Genomic DNA, 11,137 nt, shown 5'->3' with positions numbered 1-11,137 from the left:
CGCATGCCTGTAACACATCTCAAGGGAGGTGTTCAAGAGGCATTCAGACAAGATCCCTGACCAAGAAGTATCTGGAAGAGATGCCCGGGCCACCTCAGCTGACCTCTTGAATTAGCTCCTGGATGACTGAGCTGCAGTTTCTCCGGTATTATCCTGGATCATCCCGTGCCTGAAACACCTCTCCAGGGAGGCGTTGTGGAAGCATACGAGCCAAATACCTTAGCCACCTCACCCAGCTACTCCAAATCGCTCCCGGATGTCTGAGCTTCTCACTTTATCTATAAGGGAAAGCCCAGGCACCCTGCAGAGGAAACAATTTTTTATTTTCAAAGATATATTTAGGCATTTACCAGGTATCAAAATAAAGAATGAATCGAACCACAAAAAAATGTTAATCGAAATTTTATTAAACGTGTCGATTCGGTATATTTAACAAAGTGCATGATGGGGGGGGGGGCGAACGCTTTGCTGCAAATATCAAAACATGATAAAAGATGTCGTGTGGAATAAAGTGCAAAGAACATTAGTCTTCTTCATCGCTCCAGAAGGCATCTTCATCCGGATCCACACCGTGGAAGAGTCTAGGGCAGCGAGAGAAAAAAAGTACATTAGGGAGTGTCTGGTATGGACAACAATGAGGAGTCTTGGTGAGATGAGAGAGGCGCGACGAGAGAGGCGTGACTCACTGATTGTAGCAGGGCGAGTGTGGGTTGTTGAAGTGACTGTACGGGTTGGCTTTGTTGAGCAGGCCCAGGCACAACCAGCAGAAATAATGGCGACACGAACTGCACGTCATTTTGTTGCAGCCGTCTTCTTTCTGGTCACAAAAAATGCGTAAAAGGGAGGAATCGGGAACAATAGTGCCATGTCAGCCACATTAAATTAAAAACCACAGGTATTTAATGTCATGCTGATGAAAGATGTATTGCATAACACAGACTCACCTTCTCATAACAACATGACATTTCCGTTAGTGGTGGCAAAATTGTGAATCCTATATGTGTGCTTCAGAGTAGCGTTTTTCAACAGGAGAACAAAAGCACACGAGAGTGCCGCATTAAATTACTTATTTTTAAATTATGCATTATATTTATTAATTTTAAATGTAGCTAAATGTGCTCCTTTGGCCAACAATTAACTAATTTCTAAAATGTAATACGAACAAAAGAAGATAAAAAAAGAAATAAAATAGTGGTGAGGGTTTGGTAAGATTAATAAAAAATAATGAATTGTTTTTAAGATACATTTGATGAGAACAACTATAAGTTATGTGATAGCCGTGTTGAAAATTTAAATAGTAATAAAATAAACTGGAAATTAATTTTTTGGGGTGGTGTGTCTTGAGGTTTATTTCGATGGAAACAGTGTGCCATGACTCTAAATGGTTAAGGAAAAATTGCTTCAGAAAAAATTATTATTATGAATGCACCTCCAAAAATATTTTAATCACATTGACAAATCATTTTGCTCATAAAAAAAGTGCTAAAATATTATCTTAGTTTTTCTATACTTGTCATTCACAAAATAGTTAGAAATATAGTTAGATAAAAATATTAAAAACAATTACTTCTTCTATTTTTTATTTAGAATTGCTTTATTATAATTTGTTTGATGTAATTAGTTTTTCCGATTCATATATTTTACTTGATTTTCTAGTAGAATAAGAAAAATAATACTTACATGAGCAATATTACTACATATTCGGGCAATATTAATATACTGTAAAATTATTTATGCTTCAGAGGATATTATAATTTTTATGGCTGCACTTCCAAAAATATTGACCACCTTTGCCAAACATTTTCAAAATAAAAGCTATTATTTGTAAAAAGCACAAAATTATTTTCTTATTAAAACTATTTTTACTTCTGGTCCCAGACAAAATAGCTACAAATATTGTGATAAAAAAATCAATTATTTTGCTGATTTTAAGTATAGTTTTATTATAACCTGTTTCTTCTAGTCCTATTTGATTTGATTTTCTTGTAAAATAAGAAAAATAATGATTGCATGATCAATATTACCATATTTTGTCCAATATTACTATATCTCATCTCATTAGCTACACCGCTTATCCTCAGTAGGGTCGCGGGGGTGCTGGAGCCCATCCCAGCAATCATCGGGCAGTGGGCAAGGGACACCCTGAACTGGTTGCCAGCCAATCGCAGGGCACACGGGGACAGACAACTCACTCGCTCATTCACACCTAGGGACAATTTGAACCGGCCAATTTACCTGAAATGCATGTTTTTGGAATGTGGAAGGAAACCGGAGTGCCCGGAGGAAACCCACGCAAGCACGGGGAGAACATACAAACTCCGCACAGGAAGTCTGGAGCTGGATTTGAACCCACGCAGGAGGTTCCCAAGACATGAACTGTGCCGCACATGCGCTAACCACTGCGCTATATTACTATATATTCATTTTTATTTTTTTATTTAATACTTTAAACGACAAAAAATGTCTGATATGGCAGACGGCAGATAGATTAGGATATTGCATCAATTAAAAGTCATTGAAAAAAAATAAAACAATGTGCCATGTATTATATGAGACAGTTTTGCCCCAGAAATCAGGCAAAAATACAGTAAAAACATGTATTTTGTCACAGAAACTCTGTAAATGGGGGAAGTCCCACCTGAATGTTGGTGCCGCAGTAAGGGCAGCATTTGGCGTTGTCATTCAGCCAGTCTCTACTAAAGGACTCTTCCACTGCTTTCTGGATCACCCTTTTTCCGAAACGCTTCTCCATAAACTTTTTACCTTCGGGCGTAGCGGACAGATACTCGTCTCGAAGGCCACGCAGTTCCTCTGTACCAAACAAAGAAAAAAAAATAGAGAAAACATTTCATATATATATATATATATATATTTTACATCCACAGATCACAGATAATAAATTTAGAATATGAATGTAATGTGCAAATGTCCTAACATACTATAGTTATGTTAATGATGGCAATATCTTTAAATGTGATTTAACAAGTTTGGTGAGACAGAATTTTGAAACGCCACTGGTCGTATTCAACTTTTACAATTTTGTCGATGAGAAAAGTCTGACTGAAGTTACAGCAAACCTGCTTTCCGACATTTTCAGAGAGCCCAAAAAATGACAAAATTATAATTTGCAGTGTTTGTGCAGGTTAAGTGCCTTAGATGTCTCTATGAAGTATTTTTTTTTTTAAATGTTTTATTTATGTTCACCATGTTTTGTGTATTGTTACCCAATGCTAAATTTATTGCACCCTGGTCATCATAGAAGGTGGATTAACACTTGTAAAGAAACAAAAAAAAATTGTAATAAATTCAAATCAAACTTTTACAGTAAATAAATCAGAATTTTAACAAAATTAACACGGCTAATCTTTCACCTAAACCAAAGACTATCAGTGCGGGAAAAATAAATTAGGCTAGGCAGGAACTTCTATTCTATAGCATATGAATAACCTCGATTTCATGTTGACAATATCTTTGTATTATTTGCCCTCATGTAGGTTTTAGATCAGGGGATGGTGTCATAATAGTCTGTGGTTTGCAATAATCTGTGGTCTGTGAGCCCTTTGAGACTCTTTGTGCTTAAGGGCTATAAAAATAAACATGACTTGACTTGCCTTGTGAGGCCCCTTCTCAAGGTTTCTTATTTTCCTCATGCTGAGGTTTTTGGGTTTTTCCTTGCCCGCATGTTAGTTTAAGATCAGGCGATGGTAAAATTGTAACCTGTGCAGCAGTCCTTTGAGACATTTTGTGATTAAGGGCTACACAATTAAATGTGACTTGACTTCACTTTCTGTTATTGGTCAATGTCATAAAGATGACTACATTCTTCCTTCATCTCTATTTGTTTAGTTCAGAATATTATGTAACAAAGTTTAAGTTGTTTAGCTTTAGGACCCAAAAATTGCAGTGATGCTAAAGGAACAAAAACATGTTACACATGGAACTCAAGCTTCCAATTATCAATGAATATGAAGAAGGCACACAAATTGTTACCCTTGCTATGGAATAGCCCATAAAGAATTGACCATCGGGACAAAAATTAGAATAAGGAGGAAATCCAAGCAACCACAACTTTTACAATTTAAGTTCTGATTTTACTCTGCCGTCTTCTCCCCTTCTGCATTCATCCGCTAACTTCACTTAACCACATTGAGTAAATTACATTAAAAGTAGATGGTTTTATTTTACCTTTACATGTATACAGACGCTGCCCTGCCTACGAACGAGATAGGTTCGTTCATAAATTAAATTTGTTCGTAAGCTGCTTCAGTGCTATATTTTGAATGGTTAAGGTTTGTATAAGTATGTTTAAGGCTTGTATAAGTGACCTGTATTGTTTTGAAACTGAAAAATAAACATTTAATAAAATAATATGCTCTATAACTTTACAAAGAAGCCTGAATGATAAAGCATAGTACTGAAAAACATGGCTACACATTAGGCGTTGATATTCTGTGGTCTGTGAAGCCCTTTGAGACTCCTTGTGACTAAATGCCATACAAATAAACATGACTTGACTATAAAAGATAAATAAAGTTAAGTTTAACTTACTTTTGGAAGAGTTAGGCGACTTCTTCCTCCATGGTGAAAAGTGGATGAAAAAACGCAATCCAACCATTTTTTTCAACCGCATCAAGCTTTCATATTCCACTTTCATTTCAAAAGAGACTGCTTGCCTCTTTTTTACACTTTACACCAACCATATTGAATAGATGCACAAGATATTAAAAAATAAAAATGTCAAAGTTATTCGCGTGCTAGAGATAGAGTGCAGTGTGTTTACACAGGAACTCATGAGTAGAAGCCGGATTTCTTCGGGGTGACCTCTCACAGCGCCTGTAGCGGCGGAAAGAAGCACTACAGCACTGTCCTCTACTCGGAAAAAGGTGCACACGATACAAAATCTAACTTACAGCAATGTCCGGATATTTTTTGACATCCCGAAAAAAATGTTCGGATCTGCTGTTTCGCGCAAGTCGAATGGTCGTAAGTAGGGGAGCGTCTGTACTTATTTATATTATTCAATCATATACCCAAATATCACATATAAGTACTTACCTGCAGGGATCTTACAGTGAGAGACCCCGTGGTAGCCCATCTTGCACAGTGTGCAAAAGGCATACTGGCAGACGGAGCAGATGCCCATGGTGGTTTCGGGTTCCACCATTACCGGCGTACCGCAGGAATGGCGAGGGCAGTACACCACATCGGCCATCAGGTCCAGACTGGACTGGAGGAGCAGCCGGTCGTAGCGGGCAAACAGTTCCTCGTCCACCAGCTGCTTCACCTGGAGAGTGTTTGGAATTGACTGTGCAAATCGCCTTATTCATGAAATCACAGAGCATAAACAGTAATCAAACAACTTAATTCCTTTCAAACCGTATATATTTTTAAGAATGGACACCCAAAAAATAAAAACCAAGAAGAACTGTTTGTGAGGGTTGTAATGTATTTTTATAGGGAAAATCTTTTCCCCACTTTCATTTATCTCCCTTTTGTGTGTTTATTGGTTTGGACCACTTTAAAAAAGTCATAATATTCCTACAAATATAACCCCTAAAACATAATTTCTTTAAGTATAAGTATGTCGCGCAATATTTCAAACTTGTTGGGCATCATACAAATGAATAAGTACGTATAGATTTTGTACTTGTATTTCCCTCAGCTTGAATGTTTGTTTTTCTTGATGAAAAAAAGAAGATTAAGCAAGTATGTTAAGAGTTTGAAAAAGGAGTCTCAAAGACTTGTGGCTCCCAGGCCAAATGTGTCCTGCAGGATGATCGTTTGAGGCCCCCGCCTTAATATTAATGTTTAATGTAAGTGGATTAAGTTGTAATTTATGCATGTTTAATTTATTAGAGGTCGCTTTTTTGTCTTTTAAATGTTTGATTGATGTCAAGCAATGCAAGCTTGTTCCAGAAATAAATATTTTGTTAAAATCTAACAGATATATCCTTGCCCCATGTAATTTATTTATTTTAAGTTTTCTATTAATAAAGTCTTCTATTACATGGTATTCTGGAGTGCCGGGTCTAATCTCGCTGCAAACAATGTACAATGCATTGTTATCAAAGACGATACATTTTTTTTTTCAATTTTAATGTCTTCAGCTACGGTGTGGGCATATAAATAACAGGGGATACCTGCATGGGCGTGGCCACGGAGGAGCATTTGGGCTCAGGGCAATTAAGGCACTGCACATTGCCGTCCCGTATCTGGATCTGGAAATATTCCGTCATGCAGACTTTGCAATAAACGTGCTGGCACTCCTTGAAGCATATGCAGTCGGCGCCGCGTTTTTCCGTGAAACAGATACAGCAGCAGAAAGGCGTCGTGTTGAAAACCTTCTGCACTTGCGCCTCATCAAAGTCCAAAAGCTGAGGTAGCAGATCGACGCGAGCATCCACGGTCACGATCGCTCGGGGGTCCAGTACGGCCGATGAGGGCTGCTTCTCATGACTTTCTGTCTTTGGTTCCTGATTTGTCTTCTCCGAGCTATCGCCAGCACTTCCGACTTGTGTCACATCTTGAGAGAAAAAAGGTAATTGCTATTTTTGGCGATATATCCCCTAAAGATAGGATTTTGTCATATATTTTATATATATATAAGGCACACTGGACTATAAGGTGCATGAAATTAAATGTACAGTATGAGCTACCATATTTGTCTGTGAATAACTGGATGCTTACATTATATATTAGTGCAATGATTGATCGGGAAAATAATACAAAAATAATAGGAAAATAATAGCCATACAAGAAAATAAACTTTCTGTTCCTACCTGTGGCCAGGTGTTCAGATTTCCTACTGCGCTCCCCGCTGGCTTTACTTTCATGCCTTGCAACCACGAGAGGGGACGTAATGCCGAGGAAGTCCAGCGCTTCCTCGCTAAGGAACTGAATCCATGTGAAGAGAACCACACAACCTTGGTTCTCCTCCCATAGTTCATCCAGGCGTCGACACAGTGCGCTCATCTGTTGAAAGCCAGAAATAATAGGAGGAACATTTACAATTTGTATTCTATGGCCGCACAGTTTTTTTTCTACACACCTGTCCTTTGCTCATCCATTTTGAGCTGACAGTGAATATTGGCGAATTTGTAGATGGATAGTCCTCAGGGAGTTCAAAGTTGAGAACCAAAGGCGGTAAGAAGCTGATGGTGTAATCGGTTTGCTTTTCCCCTGTAAAAAAAAATCAAATATTACAGTGAGCTACAGTATCCATTCTTGTCCTCTTTGTAATTTCAGGACACTATTTTAAGTCAAGTCAAGTCATGTTTATTTGTATAGCCCTTAATCACAAAGAGTCTCAAAGGGGATCAAAGACTATTGCAAACTACAGACTATAATGACACCATCCCTTCATCTAAAACCTACAGGAGGGCAAATAATACACATATTATCAACATAAAATATAGGTTATTTATATGCTATAGAATAGAAGTGTGTTTTAGCACGTTTTTTTTTCACCACTTATGTCCATTACTGCATTCAGGACTTGGAATTTTGGTTAATGTTTCTCTCGTCTTTCTGTCACTGACTGGTCTTTGAACTTAAATCAGTTTGTTCTATTTGTCAGTTCCAATACAGTAAAACCCCGGGATACGGTGTCCACTTTTCAACATGGAATACAATTTTTTTGGGGCCCTCTTCACTGCATTTTCCCCAATATTTTTGTACTGTATTTATTCAATATGGATACAAGGCTAGTGGTGATGCGAAAGGGAGAAGCAAAAATAATAATAACCATGGAAACTAAGCTTTCGATTATCAAATCCAAAGAAACCACAAAAATGGCTACCCTCACTGAGTTGCATGGCTTTAACCAATCGATGATAACAAGGAGAAGACATTCTCTAAAGGCATGAACATCCTCACAAATTCATTTTTAATACGCCATCTCCTCTCCCCCTCTGCACTTACCTGCTACTCCACTCAACTGGCTCAAGTCAAGTCACACCAAAAGTAAACTATTTCATTTTTCCTTTACATGTATATTTAATTATATTATTTAATCATATTCAGTAGTAACTATATACTAATTTGTTATTTAATGTTTTATCTGAGGCATTGGGGGATTGGAACATATTAACTAATTACCATGGGTTTCTATCCCTCACTATACCTCAATTATACTTTGCAATTCCAACCTCAAAAGAGGTTAATGTCATATCCTAGGGTTCTGTGTTAATTACATTGCACTTTGACAACAGTACCTTTGACAACAACTTTGAAGTTGGGGGGAAGCTTCACACAGAGCTGGATCTCTCCCCCCTGGGCAGAGTCTGCTCGATGGAACTCTTCTTCATAGATACTTGCTAATGCAAGCAGCTCGTCCTCCTGGTCTGACTTGTCCTGAGACATTTACATTCCTGGTAAAATAATAAGTTAGTGTTTCACACCACCCAATGTATTTAGAATTACTTTTTAAAAATAAATCTCCTTTGGCAGTGTTAGTGGTTTGAAGAGCTGGCTTAGAGGAGCTGTAAAGAATTTATTTGCTGCCGCCATCTACTGGCTTAGTTCATCATTATGGCCTCAGTCAGTTCAAGATGCGTGTGCAAGTACGTGCATTTCTTAGAATCGCTCGAATAAAGCGTTCTTTTTTCACCTTTCATGGGAATTGCGTTGGCATTTGGACTCAAAGCAGGCCTTTTTTAACTTTCACCATTTCCATGCTACACTAAAAAACAGAAACAGAAAAAAAAATTGCGCGGACAAGCATGTTGACACTCTCCAGCAATTCCCCCACCCCACGGTCCTTCTTACTATTGTGTTCCCTCCTGAACAGCTCTTCTATAAGTACGATAAAAGCAGATAGGTACAGTGGAAAATAAAGCATAAGAGCTCTTTGATCTCTCTGAATATTTTATTCAAACAACACAGTAAGGTATTCTTTGTAGTTTTAGTTTGATATTTTAAATTTGTTTAATGTACCAGACTTCCCCTTTATATAAAAAAAAAACATCTTGGTGATATTCTGTAGTCTTTTTCCCGTTTAAATAAGTTACAGGTAAAATATTGAGCTATCCTAACAAAAAATGAGAATTCAAAGCAAGCCCTAATATCCAATTCCTGTGGTGTAAATGCTGTATGTAAAAAAAAAAAAACACAAATTAAAAGAAAGTTATTCATCTAGTTTCGATGTCAACTGAAGTGACCATATGATCACTTGCCACATGAGGAGTTAAAACAGTTTAAGTAACTCTTAAAGTGGACCATTTTGCAAGATTGTTTTTCTTGCACTTCCACCTTGTAACTCAAGGTAAGTGAGTATGAGGGATGTGCTGCAGCCTTATTCTTAAAAACATTTAAAAAATGTGGGCGTCACGGCGGCTGGGTGGTTAGCGTGCAGCCCCATGGTTCAATTCCAGCTACAGCGTCCTCCCCGTGCGGAGTTTGCATTTTCTTCTGGTGTGGATTTCCTCCGGGCACTTTGGTTTCCTCCCAAATTCCAAAAACATGCATGGCAGGTTAATTGGCCAGTCCAAATTGTCCCTAGGTGTAAATGAGCGAGTGAGTTTTCTGTCTCCGTGTGCCCTGCGGGGATGGGCTCCAGCACCATCGCCACCCTACTGAGAATAAGCGGTGCAGATAATGGATGGATGGATGAAACAATGAAAGACACCAAGAGGATCTGAAGCTACCGAAGGGCTAAAAAAAAGGATTAAATAATGAAAAAAATAGAGCCAAAAAATATTTACCAGAAGTGTCTGATAATTTGACCCGACGAGCTGAAGCTTCGCAGTAGGCACGCGTCGTATCTAGTGTTCTGTGCACAGATTGTAAGTGGTTCTGATGCTACTGTCAATATGATTCTTTTTTTATTTTCAACTGCATATTCCAGCATTAGCAGAAAGGAACACGAAGCCAATTTATAAATGTACCTTTACAAGCCTGCGTTATGTTTTACGTGTTTTATATTTCACCTTGTGTATTTGTTCATATTTTGGTCTTATTTCAAATACAGATCAAAGTGCATTAACGATGAAAATAATAATAATAATTTAGGGTGGGGTAGGCACGTGGTTCATATCTCACGCAATCTGTTATATTTTTACGTAAAAGTATCTATATACTGTACCTAATGAATTATATTGGTGTTTTTCTTTTCTTTTTCAATTACTGCTGCTAAATATTATTACACTTGTATTCCTTTGTTGCACTGTTGTTACAATGCATTATTATAATAACTTAAGCCAGTTTTTCTAAGCACTACCTTGTAATTATTATTTTTGCCTATCTATCCTGAGAGACTTTTCTCCTTTTTCTCTTCAAAGTCTTCATTACATGTTTTACCCTTGAGTGCCATTTCTAGGCTTGTTGCATACAATGGTTCACGATTTTGACATCAATTACAAAAAAATATATATTCTATTCTATTCTAAAGCTAATTGCTAGCTTTCCTCAGAGATTTTCACGTAAACAAAAGCTTACGTCGGACTCACAGTTACAGCTTCAGTTTACTTGCCACATGGTTAATATTTTAGATTTAAACATGTTTATAGAACAATAAAATGTAAAAGTAACCTGAAAATAAGAAATGTTCCTCACCTTTTGCAACAAACACTGTAGACTTCTGCCTCGGCCTGACAGCTTTACCCGACTTGGTTGCCACAGCGATACCAGCAGGCCTGGAGGTACCATTGCATGTAAACACTCCCAAAACAAAAAATAAGGGTACAGTATTTGTATTGAATTAACAGGCTTTATTGTCATTTATATCAGCGTTATGAAAAATTGGGTGCAAAGAGATTAGACATGGCACTCGAGGGTAAACACTCAATAAAGACTTAAAGACCTTAAAGATAAAAAAGAGGAATATTTATTGTAATTGTAAATATTCAGTATTTGCTCCCCCATTTTTTTCATTTTCTGTTTTTCTCCACAACACAATGCCCTCTCTCATAAATATATTCTCCAATGTCATGGCTTACAGCAGGGGTGTCAAACTGAATTTAGCTCGCGGGCCGCATGGTGAAATAACACCTGGCAGAAAAATAAAGAAATTGAGAAAGAGAAATAGAGAAAAACGTGAAAAAAGGAGAGGGAAAGAGTGACAGAAATAAAAAAAGAGACAATAGAAAAAAAACAGGGAAAAGAGAGAAGAAAATACTGACCTTCAGACCAACAGACAAAA

At 37.5% G+C, this 11,137-nt stretch overlaps 1 protein-coding gene across 1 annotated transcript; it reads right to left on the bottom strand.

The window, feature by feature from the left end:
- Positions 1–386: 386 nt before the first annotated feature.
- Positions 387–10,649, bottom strand: rnf14 (ring finger protein 14). The gene is made up of 9 exons (XM_088320978.1): positions 10,552–10,649; positions 8,214–8,369; positions 7,049–7,179; positions 6,780–6,972; positions 6,141–6,523; positions 5,056–5,284; positions 2,639–2,811; positions 687–817; positions 387–581 (listed from the first exon to the last, which is right to left on the bottom strand). Exons 2-9 carry the CDS (start codon positions 8,359–8,361, stop codon positions 524–526), a joined length of 1,446 nt encoding a protein of 481 aa, XP_088177104.1. The 5' UTR covers positions 8,362–8,369; positions 10,552–10,649; the 3' UTR covers positions 387–523.
- Positions 10,650–11,137: the final 488 nt, after the last annotated feature.

Source organism: Urocampus carinirostris, chromosome 17 (genome assembly GCF_059441175.1).
Source record: "Urocampus carinirostris isolate Australia breed hairy pipefish chromosome 17, RoL_Ucar_1.0, whole genome shotgun sequence".
NCBI classification, from domain to species: Eukaryota; Metazoa; Chordata; class Actinopteri; order Syngnathiformes; family Syngnathidae; genus Urocampus; species Urocampus carinirostris.
Note: the sequence above shows the minus strand (reverse complement) of the source record. Positions and strands in the feature narration are given on the sequence as shown.

What these genes read in the sequence shown, in the direction of transcription:
- rnf14 (XM_088320978.1), bottom strand. Translation starts at nt 8,361, where the DNA reads ATGTCTCAGGACAAGTCAGACCAGGAGGACGAGCTGCTTGCATTAGCA. An exon ending in AATGGATGAGCAAAGGACAG is followed by an intron (nt 6,973 to 7,048) that starts GTGTGTAGAAAA and finishes GGCTTTCAACAG; the next exon opens with ATGAGCGCACTGTGTCGACG. An exon ending in CACTCGCCCTGCTACAATCA is followed by an intron (nt 582 to 686) that starts GTGAGTCACGCC and finishes TCGCTGCCCTAG; the next exon opens with ACTCTTCCACGGTGTGGATC.